The sequence below is a fragment of the Dioscorea cayenensis genome, unplaced genomic scaffold, assembly GCF_009730915.1.
Source record: "Dioscorea cayenensis subsp. rotundata cultivar TDr96_F1 unplaced genomic scaffold, TDr96_F1_v2_PseudoChromosome.rev07_lg8_w22 25.fasta BLBR01000218.1, whole genome shotgun sequence".
Lineage (NCBI taxonomy): Eukaryota > Viridiplantae > Streptophyta > Magnoliopsida > Dioscoreales > Dioscoreaceae > Dioscorea > Dioscorea cayenensis.
Window position 1 is genome coordinate 82,675 of NW_024086609.1, and position 24,179 is coordinate 106,853.

The following is a 24,179-nucleotide window of genomic DNA, read 5'->3' on the forward strand; positions in this document are numbered from 1 at the left end:
TGTGTGTGCATTTCCATTGGTGTAGATAGATGGTTAATAATATGCTTAGATTCCTACAAATTTGGGTGTCCTTATATTTATGGAGATAAATGTTTTGAGGGATAAGTGTAAGGGTTTTGTGTGACCTAGGGGGTCGCATGAGGACCGTGACAATAAGCATGGTGCAAATAACAAATATTGATAGAAATTTATTTAAAGGAGCTACAAGGTAGCTATTTACTAGAAACAAAGAACATACTTACAGCCAGGGAAAGAAACACAAACTGGAAAACAGAACCAAACTAAGCAAAAGAAAGAGAAAAACGAAACCTAAATAATCAAGAATGGAAACCAGCTTTATCAATCATCTTCATGAGCCAATTTGGTTTCTCCATGCCTTGATGGTAGAGCGATAGACGAATTGCTTGAATCCCTTAGCTGGCGAGAGCATCGGCTATTTTGTTCAAAGCAGCTGTTAGAGCTTTGGCCTCCAATTCAATCCTTCCTTCCATATTAATAGGACAATAACCTGCATTGAATACTTTAGCATTAGAGTCAATAATGATAAATGATGCACTCTCCACAAGTGTACGGATTGTAACAAATAATAAAGAGGTACTCCGTGAGGGATAGTGTTATCGAACCACAGAGACTAGACTTTTAGTAATAGTTGCTCCTCTAATGTCTAGTAGGTCAAGAATTGGTTGGTCAAAAGAATCACTAAACAAGAGTAAAAAGATAAAAAGGATGGAATTATCAGACAGACTAATATCGAGTTTTCAATAACAAGAGAGCAATGCCCCGAGACAATCCCTATGTGTTTTAGTGTACTGACTTGGTTCTAATGTCTACCAGGTACATCCTAAGATCCTTGCGGGTGCTCTACAATAATGTTACATCTACGATTACGAATACAACAAGTTTTGCAAGTGTAACTACGAGCTTCATACACGCCAAGTTTGGCGACTACACAAGGCAATCACAACTACGGTAATCCACGTACGTCAAATTTTACACAAACAACTATGCAAATCAAGCAAACCACATGAATAAACACGAGAACGCATTATAACTCCATAGACATTAAAAACAAGTAGTCAAAGTACACTAAGCAACATAGTTCAACATCCAGGGCACCGTAAACGGTTAGCCCCTCATGATTTCATACAACTGAGAAGAATGAATGAATGCATTAAGGTGAGAAATCATGACTTCACTCTTTTTACAAAGTCTTCTTAGTTGAGTTTCAAAAGAGTCATGAATGAGCTAACTCCACTTGTCTTGTGCCTCCAACTCAACCTTGATCCCCTTAGATGGTGTGATGAAGCTTGATCATCTCCTCATCAGCGCTCTCCAAGTGGAGAAGAAAACCTCCGAATAAAAGATGCCAATAAACCCTAGATCTGGGAGTTAAAAAGGGATTTTCGGGCTCAACACGGTTTAAGCACAGTCGTGCTTAGACCGCGCTCTTCCTGGGACGTCTGAGTGAAATGGCTAAGTGTCATCCAGAGAAAATCACGGGGAGAGCAAGGTCGTGCTCTGCCCGTGCTTAGCTTGAGTAGGACCATGCAAGGGGCACAGAAAGCGTTCTTCCCCGGAGCTCCATTTCAGTGACAATCAAGGGCAGGAAGCATGACCGTACTCCGACCGTGCTCTCATTGGAAGCACCCCCATGCTTGGTCAGCTGCTTAGGCTTCTTCAAACAGCAATAATCATGGGGACAGAGCACAACCTTGTTCCGCCCGTGCTTGGTTTGGACACTTAGAAAAAGTCTGCATTCTTTGGTTGTTTTGTTCCCGATTTCACTCCTAATTGCTTTGAACCGTAAATTTTTGCACCATGAACAAATATACCCAGAACAACATCGAATATATCCAAAAAGTGCTAAAAGGCGAGCAAAAGTATGAATTGGGAGTACATAAAAGATAATATGAATTGCACTCATTAATAAAACCAATGCCACCCTTACCTGTTATAGTATTCCAAGCAGCAGCAGAAAAAATTCCCAAATGACCCGAGTTAGGCCTGTTTTGTTGGGATCTTATCACTCTAACAAGGGAATTATAATGTGAAAAATACATGCCAAAACGCAGCGGATAGCAAAATTTTAATGGAAAGTAAACATGATAAAAACCCTAGCGCATGCCAGAACTGGGATTAAATTCTAAATAAATAGATAATTAAAAGTTATACCTTTCTTTTGATGACGATTCTAAACACACCCTTATTTCCCTGAAATTGAAAGGGACTGCAAATTGCGACTCCCCTTTACTATCACGTACACACGAACGGCTCTGGGAATCAAGCAAGTATGCTAGTACCTCAAGAAACAACACTTGTTTCTTGGGTCGAATAGCAAGCACCCGAGATTCAAGAGAAAAAGGGTTGTAGGTGCGGCAGTGGCGGGATCCGACGGCGGCGGCCAAAAGAGAAGAGTGGGTGGCGGCTAGGGTTTCTTAATAGACAATCTCTCAATCACTCTATCTTTTTTTTTCTCTCTCTCTTCATATTGTTGTTAGACCATCTATTTATATTGGAAACCCAAAACACTAATTTACGAAAAAAAACACTTCACTCCTATCAAATTAGGAATCTCTTCTTTACTTGATTAATTAAAACATTTTAATTAACCAAATCGATTAGATTGGATTAACACTTAATAAGACCCAACCCGAATAAGCTATTTGCTCCACCTAATTTAGGTTTTTCACCAAAACCCTAAATAGGTGGTCCAATAAGTAACAAATACTGAACCTTGATCTCGACATTCTTAGTGTATGATCCTGTAGGTCCATAACATTGGCAATGAGCTTAAACAATTTTAATGCTCATAAATCATAATTATTCTCTAGCAATATATTACGATTACCCAATATTAAATGAAGATCAATTTCAAGAATTAATGGAATCTATCGCAACCTCATACAATCCTTTACCACTGAATATCTTAATTAGCATAAGACATGGAGCGATTCACCCTTATTTTAATACTAATTAATTTCTTGATCTGTTAGTGAACTGACTAGATCAAGTAAATGATAACTCTTATCATTTCCCTTGGGCGTGACCACACACTACTTATGTCTCACTAATCAAGTGATCGGTGATATTCACTCTCTATAGAGAGGGACAATCCCTTCACTTCACTCATGTCTCTCAGCATGAATCGCGACATGCCCAAACATACCCATACTTGCCACTCAGTTACGAATGACGTTAGGCGTAATTTAAAGTATATAAAGATTCATCTGAGATCCATTGTGATTTAAGGTCGAAGGATTCGAGTATAAGAATTGCTTGAGAAAAACACTTATGACTTTACAACCATGTAGTGTTCTCAAGAGCGGATCGATCCAGGTACACTGTTTCCTAACATGTATCTATGTCCTTTGATTGATATCCAATATCCTATGACCCGTAAAACAAGGCCATATCAGTAGTCACGTGACCGACAAGGAGGCCTGGTCGACAACCATAAGCGCGGCCTTGCTGGCGAGTCACAAGCATCCATGACCCAAAATCAGAATCAACAGTAGAGTCTAAGGTACCGCCGGAGCTCACTTGAGGCTGAGGGTCAGTAGAGACGGATTCCATCTCTGGATCTCAATCAACGACTATCTTGGTCTGGATAAAGCTAACCGTCATCCCCTGTGGAACACGGAGGGGTAGAGAAGCTTCACCATTCCCAAACATCGTTACATGAGTACAAGTATTGGATCCATGACCAACAACACCGCAATTATAACAAAAAGTAGGTAGCCTTTCATACAAAACAACAACAAAAACTCTTTGGGAGTCATCACCAACCCAAAATCCTCGGTTAAGAGGTTTGGAGAGGTCGATTTCTATGCAGACCCTTGCCAGTTTTGATCTGGTGAGAGATAAAGTAAGGTCATCAACCTTCAATAGACTTCCAAGGTGAGAAGTTATAGTCTCCAAAGAATCACCATCCCAAAGCTCAATAAGGAGGTTATGTAATTAAACCCAGATAGTAGCAGTAGGAATTTTGGCAAAGGTAGGCTTGAAGAATGGCTACCAAAGAGATAGTTGAAAAATTATACCACTAAGGACCATCAATTAGAAGATGCAGCATGATAGAGTGAGAAACACAGCGGATCAAGAGAAATCTGTTAGGAAGGTCGAAAATTTGCACCTCGCCTAGCTTAGCCCACTTGGTCATCAGAAAAGTCTTCACTTGATCAAAGGGAGGAACCAAAAAAGCTTTACAAACAAGCCATTTTGGAACTTCATATGAGCTCGGTAGAGCACATCCCCGTCCAACCTAACGAATTCTGAGCTAGAGTTTTTCAACTTAGCTAAGAGCTGTGGGTTATGAAGAGGAAACAAGTCAGAGGAACGAAGAGCAGATGAAGAGACCTTGGCCCAGGACTAGGCTGGGGGATTTGCCCCCCACTAGCCATGGCAAGGGGGGAGAAGCGGAAGGGAAGCTCAGGTCAAGGAGACAAAGGGGCTCAGAGAGGTTGGTGTTTGTTTGCTAGCTTGCCCATCACCTTTTTTGACAACAACAAAACACTATTGATGAGGGCAACTATGCCAGCTTTAGAAAATTTGGCCTTGCCCCAATTTGCAACAACATTTAGATTGTCAATCATGAAATTGAAATGGGAAATAGGAAGCTGCTTATGAGAAAATTCTAACTCCCAGATACTTGAAAGGAGTTTTACCAAGACTGAAATTAAGAATAGAACAAGTATTGGAAGAAACCCTCTTGTTTAACCAACTAGGGGAATAAATCTCAAACTTATGCAGATTGGGTTTTTGATCAGAAACCTGATGTTAAAGATCTATGCAAAGCTTAATATTTCTGGTCAACTTCCTAGAAGCAGCGGTAATGAGAATGAGATTAACAACATACATAAGGTGGTTGAAATTATAACTCACATTGCTAGAGAAACCCGGAATGAGGCCAAGATGCTTAGCAAAGTTGAGCATGGCAGTTAAATTTTGAACCACCAGAATAAACAGATAGGGAGATAGGGAATAACCCTATCTAACCCCTCTCGAAAGGTAGATAGAAATTTATTTGATTTTAACGGGCAAAGAATATTTCTTTGCACTCATTTTATTATAAAAAACTCGCACTTATTATATATTATAAAATATTTAATCACCCTTGTAATAGGATGGTTCGTATTTTATTACTCTCCCAACTTTGCCTATGGTTTGTTCGTATTTTTTTATTATTAAAACCTCATATAAAAAATGCATAATTTTGTGCATATATAAATTATGTTTAAATATATACATCTCACAAAATATTAAGGGCACATTTGATTTATAGATAGTGGGGATTTTGATGTTTGGGAATCTAAAAGATGAGAATCATTCTAAAATGGTTATGTTATATTGATAGCCCTAGTGTATTGATTTGTTTGGTTCGTTTTAAGGACTAGATATATGACATAGTTAAATTATAAATCATCTAAATAGCTTTATATATAATTTTTAAATAATAACAAAAAAACTTTGCAATATGTTTTTTTTTCTATAGCTCTAAATATTATAATGATCTAACTACCCATGTTTATTTTTATTATTATAATAATCAAACTAGGTAAAATCTATGAGATAATCCTTCTATCATAATCACTCTGTCATTTTGGTTCCTCTATTATAAAAGTTTATAATTTGATTCCTCCATTATTTCGATTGGGTAAATCAAATTTAATAGAAAACAATCGTCAACTTTTTCTCCTAATATTGTTGACTTAGCTTAAAATCATAACGAAAAATTATTAAAATATTATTATTTTTTTAAAAATAAAAATATATTAAAATTTCATTAAATTTTCTAAAAAAGTAAAGTAATATTAAATATGATTAAAATGCCCAAAAATAAAAAAATTATTAAAATAATATTATAAATTACAAGAAGTCAAAAAAAGAGTTTTCTTGACTTGAGGGGCTGCGTGGAGGCAGTTATCATGATGTCAAATGTTGTTTAGAATATTATTAAAAATTTCCAAAAAAAATAAATTTAAAATTAAAATATTTTAAAAAAATCTAAAAAAATAAAATTTATTAATATTTTATTAAAATTTAAAAACATTTAACATAAAATAATAATTTAGTAAATCACAATGTAAAAGGAGTAATTTTTTATATTTGTATTCATTTACTTTATTAAATAATTTATATAATTATACAACAATGGGTTATATGGCAAAATTTTTTTTTATTGCTTTAGATATAAATCTATATATGTGCGGCCCTTATACACCACGAAACAATTTATATTTTAATTTCTTTATTATAATGAAACTTTAATATTTAAATAATATTTCATTTACCTTATTAATTTTATAGCTATCCATGGTAATAAACCTGACCAAGTGGACATGGCAACTTTTTTTTTTTGAATTTTAAATAATGTTTTCATAATTTTTTATTTTTTGGAATTTAATAATATTTTAATAAAGTTTTGAGTTTTTTTTTTGGAATTTCTAATAACATTTTAATTTTTTTTTATTTTTTAGAATTCTTGATACTATTTGAATATTGTTTATTTTAATGGAATTTTTAATTTTATTTTAATAAGTTCTTGTTATGATTTTAAGCTACATCCATAATATAGAACTGAGAAGCTGATACACGTTTTCTATTCGACTTGATTTACCTAATCGAAATAATAGAAGAAGCATATTGGGAACTTTTATAATAGAAGAACTAAAAGCAAAGAGGTTATAATAAAGGGCCAATTTCAGGATTTTACCATCAAACTACTAGTTTTTATCTTTATCAATTACTAAAATGATCAAAGCATTACTTAATATATTTTCCTAAAATTAAAAAAAAAGAAAGGTCATTTTGGTCAGTTGACAACTAGGATATATATATATTAGTCTGAGTGCTAAATAAATAGTCCACTTGAGCATATATTGATTTTTTTTAATTTTTAAAATAATAAATTATATTCCATATTGTTAAGTCTGAAGACTTGAGTTGGTATTTTATGACAAGTCAAAGAATGACATGGCAATGGAAGATGACGTGGCTATAATGACTTGGCAAAAAAAAGAAATGGCTAAAAGCATGGTGACATGGCAAATAAAGATATGTGGGATAGAAGATCATGATAGAAATTATAATCAGAGAATTACCTCTCAAAGGATCATTTTGAAAAGAACTATTTTTGGAAGGAAGATCAAGATAAAGGGATCTCATCAAAAAAGGTAAGTTTTATCTTAGGTATGATTTTATCTATCCTTGGTAAGATTCAGGATGATAAATCATATCTTTGGTAAAACTCCTTTTATGAAAGATTTCTTTTAAAGAAAGAGGTATTATTTTTTGAGAGAAGATCATCATGGAGTAAAAGAGTGTAAGAAGGCTAATTATGGATAAAACTATTTAAGAAGACAAATCATATATGGAGGATTGATTGAAGATTAATTAAGATTTGATTGAAGATTTGAAGATCCAAGCATGGATGATTGGAGATCATGCTTGAAGATATTGAAGGCTAAAACTTGGATGAGAAGAGATTAAGTTTAGCAACAATATTTCCATGATTCAAACGAAAATCACATGGGAAGATCAAACTTGGACCAAGTTTGGAAAGAAGATCGGGATATCTTCGGTGACCATCTTTGGTGAGATGGTTGCGTGTGCTTTGATAGGCGCGACCCTCGGGAGAGGGGCTTGCTGAAATGACGTAAGGAAGGAAGCGGTTGCAGGCAAGAGGAGCTCGAGATGAGTCAATTGCTACGAAGTGAACTGAAAGAACCGAGAGGGTTGAAGGTGTCGCAAGTTTGGTTACAACTGGCTAGAACTCAGTCATGTTCAGTAAGGTGGCCATTATTGCAACTGGGTGTTGCAACATCTAACTTTGGAAGGTGTCCAAGTTAGGAAACTGCGGTGAATTCTAAAAGAGGAAGAATCTAATGGACGTAGGTGCATCTATATAAGATATCATGTTTGAAAATTTAGGATAAGCCGCAAATTAGAGACCCTTTGGTGAGGGTTGAGGAGAGTAGGCATCGGACAATCTTAAGAGGGTATTCTTTTGTCTTGAGCGAGTAAGGGAGTGTTGTACTCTTTTTCTATCACTTCTTTTACTGAATTGTTTCTCCGGGCTTGGCCCTACAAATGTAGGCAAGGTTGTGCCGAATTAGGTTACCAACTTGTGTGTCTTCTTTCTCTTGCATGTGTGTGTTAATTCCTTGTGAGATTGAGTGTTCACCTTACACATCTACCCCTCCGGAAGTAACACATATAATTATTATATAAGTTGTAATTATTTAATTATATAATTCTATTGCAACCAAATATTTCACATTTATTAATTACAATCACTCATTTGATTGAATTTTTTGAATTTAAAATTTTTAAATTTTATAAATTTACAATTTGAATTTATTTATTTTTAAATATGTATGCAATATAATTTTCTTAAGTTTTTATTTGTAAAAATCTATATAAAGATTAATTTAATGTTTAAGAAACTAGCTAACTTTAATTTCTAGGTACAATTTTTACGTAATTATGTAAGTTTTGTATCGTTTATGTATTTGTCCCAATAAGTAAAATTCTTGAATATCAATCCTTGAGTTTTACAAATATAATATTATTTTCAATATTGAGCGCTAAATCGTAATTCGCTTGAGCTTATATTGACTTTTCTTTTTTAATTTTCAAAATATTAAATAATTGTCTTTATTATTATTATTAAATAAGTTGTAATTATTTAATTATATAATTCTATTGAAACCAATTATTTCATAATTATTAATTACAATCACTATTATACCCTGGTATGAAATCCAATAATTATTAATTTTTATATAACATTTTGATTGGGACACAACTTTTTAAACTACTAAACATCATTGAAAGAGATAGAGCAACTTAAAAAAATAAAAAAAAGGTGAGATTATGATTTAGAGATAGAGCGATTGGGAAACACAGAGGTTGATGGATGGTGATCCAACGGACCCCAAGGTGTGGAAGTCCCCCATCCTCTTTTTAAAATAATTCCAAAAACTAGATGGTCTTACTCTTTTGCCCTCACTCATTTTAATTTGGACATATGTCAGAAAATATAAAAGATAAAGTTCATTTTTTAAAAAAGTTTAAAATTTTTAATAATAAAAATGTATAAACAAATATAATTTCGATATGAACATTTTTTTTGGAAAAAAATATATAAAAATATTCACATATAGAAGAAATTTTCTTATAATTTTCCTATATCATTTACTCAAAATATAATTAGATTGTTAAAATCTTTAAATAAAATTGAAGGAAATTTTATATATCCTCGTGACCAAGAGACAACTTTTCTTTAAAATACCAAACATCATACACACAATGCAAATGATGAAAAGTAAGCGACAGAGAGGTTGAAAGGGACATGTGAAGTTGGGATCTAAATAATTTCAAAAACTAAATAGTTGGGGGAAAAAAGGCCATTGGATAGTGATATAAAGGGCCATAGACGTCCCAAATAAGCCATTTTTTTAAAAATAATTCCAAAATCTAAATGATCTCTCTTTTTTCACCATCATCCAAATTTGGCAGATTTTACAAAAATATGAAAGATAATTTTTCTTTTTGTTTTTTAAAATTTTAAATTAAAATTTTAATTTTTTTTAAATCAAAATATGTATATATTAAAAATGATTTTAAAAAGGAGGAATGTATTCGACCCACTAGTCTGATTATTGAAGGCCCAAAATGCATAGTTATCAGACCCGGACCGGCCCGGTGGTCGGACCGGTTGATCCGGTGACCTGGTGCTTCAACCGGCCCTGTTCTTTAATTAGACCGGTTATGCAATCAACCCGTTCTGACCCGGTAGTTAGACCAGTTGACCCGGTGGTCGGACCGATTGACCCGGCGGTCAGACCGATTGACCCAATTTGATTTGTAATTTCAATTTTGAACTTTGGTTATATATTGGATTGAGTTTGGTTTAATACTTTGATGATGAATTTAAACTTTTATTGTGAATTAGTTGATGCTTGAACTTTGACGTATTGTTATGTGTTGGTATTATGTGAAATTTGAATTTAAACTTTTATTGTGAATTAGTTTATACTTTTTTCCCTTTTCTACTACTTCCAAATCAAAGATTAACAATTGTTTTGTATTTTTTTTCCATCAAATTATTTATTTGATAACTAATAATTCATGGATATTATTATGATATATCATTATATAAATATAAACTAATTTATAATTTTAAAAATAATATTTTAAAATATTTTTATTAACCTAGTATTGACCCAAATGACCTGACGGTTGAACCAATTGACCCGTGACCCAAAGCCTTAACCGGGTCAATGCCCGGGCCGGGTCTGATAACTATGCAAGTTGTATTGCTAAAACTACATGGGCCCATCCTCTAGGTAAACATAATTACATTTGTGGCCATCTGGATTTCAATCCAGCAACATTTCACCAAGATGTTTTATACAATGTTATTGATGACGTCGCACCAAGTTATCTACGTATAAAACACTGGAGGGAGCTCATCGGCGCACAGAGAGATTGGCAAACCAATTGCAAATACGGGAAACCGGTTCGAATTAGAGATGGAATACCGTCTATTATTTTATGCAACCTGGGTAGTGATTCTTGTTACAAGAAATTCCTTGACAAGTCTGAAAATGTGGGCCTGCGGAATTGGACCTTGAAAAATGCCCAGTTTGAGTTCCTCTATGAGCCTCTGTTCAACACGGCCCAAGCCCAAGATAGTAACACAAGTCCTTCATCCGGTTGTTCGACCTAACAATGGACAGTTGAATCGGAGAAATACTCACAGAAGAACAGGCAACTACATGTGTATTTTATTGGGAACTACATAATCTTTTGTACTTCCGGGTGAAAGAGCACATAGACAGACCGTTCTACAACAGCTGGGATTGGATAACAATGGAGATAAGATTCAACTATAATCTACAGAGAGCTCTATGTTTCAATAAATGTTGGTTATTCTTCCGTATATGGACTACACTACGTCCACGTACAGAGAATTTTCTACATGTATTCAGATGTAATGTTTTAAATTTCCTTAATAGTTTCGGAGTTATTTCTATTAATTATGTAATTAGAGCTGTTAAACATTTCGTGGGCCGGTTCGAGAGACATATAGTTTCTGTGGATAACTCGGCCCAAGTCCAGTTTTACTTGTACTAATATAATCAAATCATGTTTGTTATATGTGATTTATTTAAATATGTTTCAACATATTAAATGCAGATTTATCTTCAAAGGAACAACATGATATTATATATCGTGAATTACATATATATATCATAGAATACTGGAAATATATGTAGATTACAACAGTTTCAATCTTCACCATCCGGTCGCTACCGCTCCCTTGGAAGTCCCCACATCACCGGGATCTTCTAGTTTCATTTTCTTCTTAATCCCACCGGGTTCAATAACAATATATGCTGCGGCCAGGTCTCCCTCACCTTTATTTGTACTTGCGGCTACGCATAACATACGGTACACCGCTTCTTCGTGTTTGTGCAATGCGTTGACGAACACCAGGAGTGGCTCGGGATTCTTTTTCACTGCTTGTGCTATGCATATACCGTGGATGCATTTATGATCTCTGTCGGGTCGTAACGGAGAAACAATAAATATACTGACATTATATCTTCTTTGTCCATCTTCTATAACAATCCGTCTGTCTCTAGTCATATATATATTGGTTAGCATTACTGGGTTAGGTTGCATTCTTCTTATCTACACATCACAAAGGTCATCATATGAACAGCGGCCGACATATTGTAGAGTCCAAGTCATATACCTAATTGGTAGCTCCATAATTATTTTAATAAAGCTTTTCAGCTAATTATTCATTTCTCTGATGAGAAATGTTATTTAATTTCTTTCTCTGACGAGATATTTTATTTAATTTATATCTATGGCAAGAAATATTATTTAATTCAGTGGTGGGACCCACTAGTTTGAATTCTCGGAGAAGGATTGAAGGAGCCAGATTTAATTTTTATTTGAAATTTCAAAAAGATTCCAGACAACAACTTTAATTCAAATTGGCCAATCTGAGGATGACACGTGGTGGAATAGTGCGGGCGGTCATCCGTTCCAATCAATCACCAATAAAAGGCATGCCCAAGCGCCACTTTGCCGTATGAAATTATTTTAATATATATATATAACGTTTAAAATGTTACTGATTATAATTCAATTAACTACAAACTAAACATGGCACTGGTAATTAGAAGATGGTACCGGCTGACTTTTGACCGATTTAACCCGAAACTGACCCGCCCAAACTCACATCTGGCGAGCCGGGCAGCCCGGGCCAATATCCCATAAGCAGCCCAGATGGCCCCAAGGTTCTGGTTCTAGTCCCAACTTGTGACCACCGTGTTGACCTTAAATTTTGAATGTGTTTTTCCCAATCATTATCCGTTATTATTATTACAATTGATTTTTTTATCCACGTTTTTCCCCCTTTTTTTCTTTCACTTTTTTTATTATTTATTTTTTTATTTTATCCTTTATTTGTTTATTATTCCTCCTCCGAATAGGATTCAAATTTTTTATTATATATATATATATATATATATATAACTTATTTATAAACAAATACCTTTTGTAGGTTCCTTAAACTGAACTAACTCATTGCTTAAACTCAACTAACCCATACAACTGTTGTTGTATAGCAGTTCTTCTCTTTGTTTGGCATTTTAGTGTGCATGAATGAACGACTAATTCATTCACATCCCTCCTTCCCTGTTGGATAAGCTCTCGATCAAGGAAGCATTCATTCACGGTAATTCTATTCTTTTATTTTAATTCCATGATATTTTCCATCAGGGATGGAGGGGGACCTCCACCCTCCCCCGGTCGCCAGCCGCCCCCTCTAACGCATTCCTTAAACTCAACTAACGCATACAACTGTTGTTGTATAGCAGTTCTTCTCTTTGTTTGGCATTGTAGTGTGCATGAACGAACGACTGATTGATTCACTCGCAATCAAGGGAGCATTCCTTTTAACTACTCTCTCTCCCTCTCTCCGCTTTACACCACCCCTGGCCCCGGCCGGTCGCCCTCCCCCCTGCGCGGTCGCCGGCCGCCCTTCTAATGCATTCCTTAAACTCAACTAATGCATACAACTCGTTGTTGTATAGTAGTTCTTCTCTTTGTTTGGCATTGTAGTGTGCATGAACGAACGACTGATTGATTCACATCCCCCCTTCCCTGTTGGATGAAGCTCTCGATCAAGGGAGCATTCCCTTTAACTACTCTCTCCCCCATTCTCCGCTCCCCCCCGCCCCCGGCCGGCCCCGGCCAACTCTCTCTCTCTCTCTCCCTCTCTCACAACTAATTGATTCACATCGCCCTTCCCTGTTGGATGAAGCTCTCGATCAAGGGAGCATTCCCTTTAACTACTCTCTCTCCCTTTCTCCGGCAAGAGAGCATTCCCTTTAACTACTCTCTCTGCCTCTCCCCGCTTTACACCACCCCCCCTCCCAGCCCAGGCCAACTCTCTCTCTCTCTCTCTCTCTCTCTCTCTCTCTCTCTCTCGATTGATTCACATCGCCCTTCCCTGTTGGATGAAGCTCTCGATCAAGGGAGCATTCCTTTTAACTACTCTCTCTCTCTCTCTCTCTCTCTCTCTCTACACCCCCCGGGCCCCGGCCAACTCTCTCTCTTTATAGATTTTTTATTTTTATTTAAAAACAAATTATTTTTTTTACAAATTAATACCTATAGTAAAATATAATATTTTAAAAAAATATTTACAAAAAATTATTATTTGATGTATTAATATGTCATAAAGTAATTTATGTAGTATTTTTTTTCAAAAATCTATATTTTAGTTTTTAGATTTTTTTAAATTTTTTTACAAAATTTTTTTTGAGAAGAAAATCGAGAATTGTTGGTTTCATTTTTAACAAATTAATTTATATAATATATAAAATACATTATTAGCAGAATTTTTAAAAGAATTATTGTTTGACGCTTAATTTTTATAAACTAAACTATAAATTCATATTTAAATAAATTTATAAAATTGTAAAAGTTTTATTAAATGAATTTTTGTTTTTTTACAATTTCCCCATTATATGATTTCGGCTCCATGAATCTGTTTTTCCATAATAGGTTCAAATAATATAAGAATCATTATTTATCTTGTTTTTGAATTTTTTTTTTATCTAATTCAATTTGGTTAATTGTTTGTTTGATTATTTGTTATGAAAAAAATATTATATATTTGTTAAATAATTGCTAGATATTTATTTGATTAATTGCTATGAAAAAATTATTGTGAAAATTATCTTGCAAATTTTGATTATTTGAAATAATTGATGATGAAGATATTTTGGTAAAATTTTAAAATATATCAAGTAGGATGATTCAATTCCCACCTCCTCAGGATAAACGTTAGAGCAATATCTATTTTATATTTTTTAATATTAATTATAAAATTTCAAATTAAATTAATATAATTTTTTAAATATTTATAGATATTCTACACTTGTATTGAGCGCCACTTTAAATTGGTTTCTGATTCCGCCATTAATTCAATCAAAACAAAGCTTGAAAATGGCTCATGAGGAGAATACCTCGAGATTAGGGCATATTATTACAGAAGTAAAGAAGCAGTCGTGGCTATTAGTGCCTATAATAGTTTCTGGAGTATTGGAGAAATTAATACAGATCATCTCCCTCTCATTTGTTGGCCATCTTGGAGATCTCCCCCTCTCTGCCGCTTCTATGGCTGCTTCTATTTCTGGGATCACTGGCATGAGTATATTGGTACACTTTGTCTCCCAATTTTTTATTATTGCATTCTCATGTTTCTTTCATATATAAATTATTGTGTGTTTCTATCTTGTTTCAATGTTAGAATGGTTTGTTTTTGAAATAAATAAATAAATAAATAAATTATAAGCGTATCCATTTCAACAAAAAAAATTTATTTTTTATTTTTTAAAACTTATCACAGTTTATTCCATAAATTTTTTAGATGGGAATGTTAAATGCATTGGATACCTTATGCGGACAAGCATATGGGGCAAAAGAATACCATTTGCTCGGTATATATTTGCAAAGAGCCATGCTTCTCAATGTTGTTACCTGCATCCCTCTTGCTTTCGTTTGGCCTTTCGCTGGTAAAATCCTCCATGCAATTGGTCAAAATGAGGAGATATCAATGGCTGCTCAATTGTACATTCGGTATATGATACCTGTTTTGTTCGCCTATGGCCTCATTCAATGTTGCTATAAGTTCTTACAGGCGCAAAACATTGCCTTTCCAATGATGTTGACCTCGTGCTTTACAATTTTAGCCCATATATTTATATGCTGGCTTTTGATCATCAAATGGAAGATTGGCTACATTGGAGCTGTCATTGCCAATTCAATATCATACTGGTTATCTTTGATATTAATCGCAAGTTATGTGTGGTTTTCTTCAAAAGTCAAGGAAACTTGGACTGGCTTCTCAAAGCAGGCTTCGCAAGATTTCTCCAACACTAGTAAACTTGCATTCACTTCTGCTTTAATGAACTGGTATGAATTTCTCCATACTTGCCACTATTTACCATAAATGGTGTTTATAGATATGTATTTGCATCCTTTGGAGTATTTAATTTTTATTTTTATTTTTTTATATTTATATTTTAAATTTAGTAACATGTTGTTTTTAATGCAGCTTAGACTTTTGGTCATTTGAAGTTATTTTTCTTATGTATGGTTATCTTCCTAATCCAAAACTGGAAACGTCTGTCCTGGCAATTTCGTAAGTGCTAATAATGTCAATATTATATTTGTTCTTTAAATTATAATTTTAATACATGAATCATATCTATATATAATTTTAAAACAAATCACTTTGTTCATTAAAATCTATCAATTTATTTAATTCAATATCTCTCATGATGGCATTGCTCAACCACTTGTTCTCTCATAATTTCTGAATTGGACATGAATGATGCCAGGTATCAACTTATTACTAAGGGGATTTTCTTCCAATAATGTTTATATTAAAGTCATTGTGAAATCAATAGCTAGTTTTGCTTCGTAACATTACAGAAAATATAGATGTTCACGTCTATGAGAAGGAAATTTGTGTATATTCTTCCATATAAAAAAATCATATTTATGCATGTACTTTTGTAACAGCGTATTATTACTTATATACCTTTATAAAAAATTATGTGTGTGTATATACCCCTATAGATATAAATTATAAAAATCAATAAAAATTATAAAATCCCCTCAAGTAAAGCAGAAGGGGAAAGTTCAAAAATAGGCATCTTTTATGTTAGTTGACACGGTAGGGTGACATAAGGCTTATATGGACAGCATTGAGTATCAAACAAAAAGTATATACATATAATTAGAATGGATAAGGTGTTTTCAATGCTAGCTAGCTGCAAACTTAGCATCTACTTCATACATCAAAATATATTTTTTTAACTCTAAAATTACAAGTGGTTTAATAAGCAGTTTGATTGCTAAAAATTCATGTTAATATATTTCTTTTGGTATGAATATTATTTATCCTATTTCATTTCCACAGCCAAAACACCTCTATTCTCACGTACATGATCCCCGTTGGTATTGGTGCTTCTCTAAGGTCAGTCTTTTATAGATTTTCTTAAACCTATTAAATTTTTTTAGTGTTTTAACAAAATTTTATATTTAATGGCAGCACACGTGTTTCTAATGAACTGGGTGCCGGAAATCAACAAAATGCTCGCTTTGCAATATATATTGCCGGAACATTAGCAATTTTGGAGGGTTTGATAGTAGGAATCATCCATCTATTAGCACGTAATAACTGGGGCATAATTTTTAGCAAGGAAACAAAAGTTATTAAATATATAGCAAGAATGATGTCTATACTTGGACTCTCACACTTTCTTGATGCCTCCCAATGTGTATTACTAGGTATTTATAACCAAATCAAAATTTTCATAAGTAATTTGTATCCGAAATAAGGCTTTTCAATTTTTTTTAAACATTCAGGTGTTACTAGAGGATGTGGTTGGCAAAAACTCGGAGTTTTTGTTAACTTTAGTGCTTACTATATAGTTGGGCTCCCTTTTGCTGGTCTATTTGCATTTTATTGGCATCTTAAAGTGAAGGTTAGTTTAATTTGTTTGATATATAATTATGATCAATATGATATTAATTAATTTAATTTTTTTTATATATGTTTTTGTGTGAAAGTACTTTATCTTTTATGATATGCAGGGCTTGTGGCTTGGAATTATGTGTGGCCTATCTATACAACTATTTTTACTTCTTATCATCACTGTATTTGCTGACTGGGAAAAAGTAGTAAGCTATCTATTTTCATAAGTTTATTTTATATGGAGCACTAGATAATTTGACGGATTCATTGTTTTATATAAGATTCAAAGAAATATTTAATAATTTCATTTCCTTGAATCTGTTTTAGGCAAGGAAGGCAGTGGATAGAGTTAACAAGTCCACAGTGGCTACGGGCAGGATAACAACCATGAGTGATAATCCTCAAGCTGATAATTTCACTGAGAGAGGAAGTACAAGTGGCTGTGGGGGCATGGTAACAGCAATGAATGATAATCCTCAAGCTGATAATTCATTGAGCGAGGAAATACAAGCTGATAATTCACTGTGCGAGGAAATACAATTATCTAGTGATTGTTACTAGTATTCTGATTGATTACGAGTACTTTGATATATACATATATGTATATATATATATATATTAATCTTTAGTAGAAGATAAATATGCTTTCTCTTTGTTATGTTTATTCGCTTTAATAGAAAATATGTCTTCTTTTTGTTTCTCCTCAATTTTATTAAAATGACATGATATTTCAAGTGTATATAATTATCTCTGCTAAAAACACAAAATAGCATTGAGATTTAATTAAACATACGAACATTAAAAGGAACTAATTATAATTATAATTAACAAAGAGCAAAGAGCTCAACTAAAAGAAAAACTAAAATACAAAGTGTCTTCTTGAGCAACTGTCTTCAAGCCAAGTAGGCCGATCAAACCCTTGGTAAAAGAGAGAGAGTTGATGATTGAGTCTTCCAAAATTTGCGAGAGCATCAGCTATTTCATTGTTTCCCTGCGGAATATAATCAACACAAGTCTGAGGAAAGGAAGCTAGGTTCTTCTTCAATTTGATGTATTCTTCATTAATGTGCCAAGCAGTACAAACATTGAAGTTTTTTAGAAGATCTGCAACCCCTGGGCAATCACAAAAGATACGATCAGGAAACCAACCATTAGAATTACAAAATTGAAGAGCAAGATTAATACCTGCTAATTCAACCATGATTGGTGAATTAGTTTTAGCTCCCATGGCTCCTACAAGCAAAATATGATTTAAATTAGCTATTATGATGAATCCAAGACCGGAAGGCATAGGCTTATAAACCCAAGAAGTATCTGTGAAAATTGTAATGGAATGATTTGAAAGATTTTTTGTTTGTGAAACTCCCTGATATAAACATTTTTGTAATCAAGATATAAAGACCAAGCTGTTGCAACAATCTTGTTGTGGTTGATTGGACAACCCTGAAAAATCAAGTTGCATCTGTGAGAGGATTTTAAAAATGAAAAGATATTAATGTAATAAGCACCACTTGTAAGACAACTAATGAGAGCTTATCATTTGTAATTTCATTAATTAATGAATAATTATTTTATTCTATTTGAAAAGATGTCTAATTAATGAAATAGTGTCTCATTAGTAAAGTGGTGTGTCTATTTAATGAAGTGATGTCTCATTAATGAAATAATGTGTCATTTTATTGAAGTGGTATAATGAAATGATGTGTCTTTTTAAATGACACTCATTATTGAAGTGGTGTGTCTCTTTACTAAACACCACTTCATTCCTATAAAAATAATCTCCTATCATCATTCAAGTCAATTGAATGACAAACAAACTCCTCACAAGTTCATTTGCTTTGTTCTTTGAGTGCACAAAAGATAAAAGCAAACTTTCACTTTGTAAAAGCCATTGTTGTCTTTGCTTGAGTTTGGAAGTGCAAACCATACTCAAGGGTCTTCATTGTATCCTAAAGGAAATTCGTCATTCAATCCATTTTGCATCCAAGGTTTGAAATTAGGTGGAGGCGAATTAAGCCTAAAGGAAAGTGTTTCCCACGCCTTGAAGACTTGTGCACTACTTTCTTTCTAATCTCTTCCTCTTTATTCCTCAAAGAACCATCTCCACCAACAATCTTTAGGCTTAATTCCTCTTGCAAACAAATGGCTTCTTTGAAGGATTTAACCATGAACTTTGTGAAGTTGGAGAGGTTTGAAGGCGGAAACTTTCTAAGATGGCAAAAGAAGATGAAATTTCTCCTCATTACATTGAAGGTGGCGTATGTTCTCACTACTTCCAAACCCGAAGAAATAGAAGGAGAGACCGTTGCGGAAATTAGAGAAAGGCAAAAGTGGGAAAATGATGATTTCATTTGCATTGGACATATTCTCAATGGGCTTAGTGATGCACTTTTTGATGTTTATCAAGACTCAATCTCGGCAAAAGAACTTTGGGAGAAACTAGAAGCAAGGTACATGCAAGAGGATGCAACAAGTAAGAAATTTCTTGTGAGTCGTTTTAATAACTTTAAGATGATTGATGGAAAATCTATCATGGAACAAATGCATGAAATTGAACATATTTTGAATAACTTCAAGCAACATAACATGCATATGGATGAGTCTATCATTGTCTCCTCAATTATAGACAAGCTTCCTCCATCATGGAAAGATTTCAAAAAGAATCTCAAGCATAAAAAGGAAGATATATCTCTTGAGCAATTAGGAAATCATCTTCGCTTGGAAGAGGAGTATAGAAAACAAGATGATACAAAAGATATCAAGGCTCATGAGAAAGTACATGTATTGGAAGAAGGGGAGTCCCACAAAAACTCCAAGAAAAGGAAAAAGTACAATGGAGAGTTACATGCACAAGATGGCCGCAATAACAAGAAAAAGAAAGGAAGTTGTTTCTTCTGTAAGAAGGTTGGCCATTACAAGAAAGAGTGTCGCTTTTACAAAAAGATGCAAGAGAAGAATTCCTCCTCAAAAGACAATCTTGTGGCCGTGATATCTGAAATCAACATGGTTGAAGATAATGAATCATGGTGGGTTGATTCTGGTGCAACTCGTCATGTGTGCAAAAATAAAGATCTCTTCAAGACACTCAAGGAAGAAGATGAAAATGTGCTCTACATGGGAAATGCTTCAAGTGTCCAAGTCAAGGGCAAAGGGATAGTTGAAATTGAGTTTACTTCTGGAAAGGTTCTTACTTTGAAAGATGTGTATTATGTAGCAGAAGTTAGGAAGAATTTAATTTTTGTACCTTTACTTAATAAGTTTGAGTTTAAGTCAGTCTTTGAGGGAGATAAGTTTATTCTCTCTAAGGGTGGGATGTTTGTGGGCAAAGGTTATTGTTGTGAGAACATGTTCAAGATGAACATTGCTAAAATTAATAATAATAGTTATAATTACTGTTTACTTTGTTGACTCTTGTGATTTATGGCATTATCGTTTTGGGTCATGTTAATTTTTCATGAAAATTAAATGATATGATGAATCTTGATTTAATTCCAATGACTTCTAAACAACATGAATCTTGCACTACTTGTATGTTAACTAAGATAACAAGACAATCTTTTCTTAGGGTAGAAAGAAATTCTAAAAATATTAGAATTGATTCATTCGATGTTTGTGATTTACATGGTTGGCCTACTATAGGGTGGCAAAAAAATATTTTTGTGACATTTATTGATGATTGCACTCGATATTGTTATATTTATTTAATGCATTCAAAAGATGAAGTTTTACAAAAAAATTTAAGATTTTTTTAAAACTGAAGTAGAACTTCAATGTGAAAGCTGATTATTAAATGTTTGAGGGTCGGATAGAGGAGGTGAATACTATGATCCAAAAATATTTTGAGTCTATTGGCATAATTCATCAAATAACTGCTCCTTATTCACCACAACAAAATGGTATAGCCGAAAGGAAAAATAGGGTGTTAAAAGAAATGACAAATGCTTTGCTATCTTACTCTGGTTTGACAAGTGGATATTGGGGTGAAGCATTGCTAACTGCATGCTATATATTAAATAGGGTTCCTAATAAAAGGAACAAGATAACCCCATATGAACTTTGGAAGAAAAGAAAACCCAATCTTAACTATTTTAAAGTTTGGGGTTGTAGGGCAATAGTTAAAGTTCCGGAACCCAAAAGGAAGAAAATTGGTGAAAAAGGAATTGAATGTATCTTCCTAGGATATGCTAAAAATAGTAAAGCATATCGGTTCTTAGTAATTCAACCAAATGATTCTTATCCTATAAATACAGTTATTGAATCAAGAGATGCTATTTTTCAAGAAAATAGATTTAATTCTATTCCTAGGCCAAAGGACATGTTATATTCAAATAACAAATGCAATCTAGAGGATAATATTTCTTCTAATGATACATTAGAAGAAGTAGAACCTAGAAGGACTAAGAGGGTTAGGAGGGCAAAAACATATGGCCCGGATTTCTTCATGTTCCTTATTGAAGGAACAAGTGAAAGAATTCAAAGTCAGGCATCAATTTGTTTTAATATAGAAGGTGATCCTGAAACATTTGAAGAGGCTATGAAATCTCAAGATGCAGCCTTTTGGAAAGAAGCCATACAAGATGAAATGGACTCAATAATGGGGAATAAAACATGGAAACTAGTTGACATCCCACACGGTTCTAAACCAATTGGTTGTAAATGGATTTTTCAAAAAGAAAATAAAAAGTAGACGGAACTATTGATAAATTTAAAAGCAAGATTAGTTGCTAAAGGGATTTTACACAAAAGGAAGGAATAGATTATTTTGACACATATGCACCCGTTGCAAGAATTACTACTATTAGAGTGCTTATAGCAATTGCTTCAATGTACAATCTTGTAATACATCAAATGGATGTTAAAACAGCCTTCCTTAATGGAGAATTGGAAGAAGAAGTGTATATGAAACAACCGGAAGGGTTTGTTGTTCCCGGTCAAGAACACAAAGTATGTAAATTAATTAAATCTCTTTATGGGCTTAAGCAAGCCCCTAAACAATGGCATCAAAAATTTGTTGAAGTGATTCTAGCAAATGGGTTTAAAATTAATGAATCCGACAAATGTGTCTATAGTAAGTTTAATTACGGAAAAGGTGTCATAATTTGCTTATATGTAGATGACATGTTAATATTTGGCACCGATATCAATGAAGTTATGAAAACAAAAAAATTCTTGTCTAACAACTTTGACATGAAAGATATGGGAGAAGCGAATGTCATTCTAGGCATTAAAATAATTAAGGATAACAATTATCTTAGTATGTCCCAAGCTCATTACATTGAGAAAATATTAAAGAAGTTTGATTATTTTAATTGTTGTCCTGTTTCTACACCATTTGATTCTAGTATCAAGTTGGAACAAAAATAAAAGGTTGTCTGTGAGACAACTAGAATATGCTAAAAATAATTGGATGCTTGATGTATGCCATGACATGTACAAGACCAGGATATAGCTTATCTTTGTAGGAAGGTTAAGTAGATACACAAAGCAATCCAAGTAAAAGACCACTGGCATCTTGTGTATAGAGTATTAAAAATATTTGAAAAGGAACAATAAATTATAATCTAATTTATAGTGGTAATCCTTTAAATTTAGAAGGATATCTGAGATGCTAGTTGGGTAAATCACTGCTGAGGATCATGCTTCTACAAGTGGATGGGTCTACACACTTGGTGGGGGTGCTATTTCTTGGGGATCAAAGAAGCGAGACATGTATTGCGAGACTCCACCATGGCATCCGAGTTTATAGCATTGGCTGCATGTAGTAAGGAAGCGAGAATGGCTTAGAAACTTATTACTTGAAATTCCTATATGGCCCCAAGCCAATGGCACCAATATCTATACATTGTGATAATCGAGTCTACACTTTCAAAGGCTTATAGCCAAGTTTATAATGGAAAATTCCGACATATTGGACTAAGACATAGCTTTGTAAAAGAGTTGATTATAAGTGGGGTAATTTCGATTAATTATATACGGTGCTGAATTAAATCTTGCAGATCCTTTGACAAAAGGATTGACAAGGGATATGGTGTTAAAAACATCAAAGGGGATGGGATTGAAGCCCATAAAATCATAATTACCAATGGTGGAAACCCAACTCACACTTGAGTAACATCAAGTCTTGAGTTCAATGGTGAAAAGTACACTATTAGAGTAATTGTAAGTACTTGATTTGTATACATCCCAAGATTGAAAAAGTACTTGGTTACCATGAGTTTACAAGAGGAAGGTTGAGCTTTAGCTCTTAATGAACCTATAAGCATATATTTGTTGGAGTGCACTGTCATGGTGGTGCTCTTGATAGAGTCTACCTATGTGAGAGTGAAGTGGGGCCGCTTCTTGGAGTCTAAGGGCTTGACTCTAAAAAGCTCTCATGAAAGGGATACTAGACACAAAGGCCATCTTAATTGTGTCAACTTCGGTGACATACAATGGTTCGAGATCTTATGCGTAAAGGCATGTACACTGTTCAAATGGGATAATTGGTTCAAAAGCTTGTCTACCATATTATTTCGGATGGGTGAAACTATGTTTTTGCTAGGTGAAAGTTCAAGTCTTAAAGACACTTTTTACTAAAAAAACATGAGATTTCAAAGTGATCGAATTTGTCTTCATTTTTCAAAAATGGTGGGGGATTGTGAGAGGATTTTTAAAAATGAAAAAGATATTAATGTAATAAGCACCACTTGTAAGACAACTAATGAGAGCTTATCATTTGTAATTTCATTAATTAATGAATAATTATTTTATTCTATTTGAAAAGATGTCTAATTAATGAAATAGTGTCTCATTAGTAAAGTGGTGTGTCTATTTAATGAAGTGGTGTCTCATTAATGAAATAATATGTCATTTTATTGAAGTGGTATAATGAAATGATGTGTCTTTTTAAATGACACTCATTATTGAAGTGGTGTGTCTCTTTACTAAACACCACTTCATTCCTATAAAAATAATCTCCTACCATCATTCAAGTCAATTGAATGACAAACAAACTCCTCACAAGTTCATTTGCTTTGTTCTTTGAGTACACAAAAGATAGAAGCAAACTTTCACTTTGTAAAAGCCATTGTTGTCTTTGCTTGAGTTTGGAAGTGCAAACCATACT

The 24,179-nt window shown here is 33.6% G+C and overlaps 1 protein-coding gene across 1 annotated transcript; it reads left to right on the forward strand.

The window, feature by feature from the left end:
* The first annotated feature begins 14,535 nt into the window (after positions 1–14,535).
* LOC120253820 (protein DETOXIFICATION 16-like) lies at positions 14,536–17,635 on the forward strand. The gene is made up of 9 exons (XM_039262039.1): positions 14,536–14,748; positions 14,960–15,168; positions 15,391–15,504; positions 15,647–15,733; positions 16,517–16,573; positions 16,649–16,737; positions 16,966–17,084; positions 17,194–17,280; positions 17,402–17,635. Exons 1-9 carry the CDS (start codon positions 14,536–14,538, stop codon positions 17,633–17,635), a joined length of 1,209 nt encoding a protein of 402 aa, XP_039117973.1.
* Positions 17,636–24,179: the final 6,544 nt, after the last annotated feature.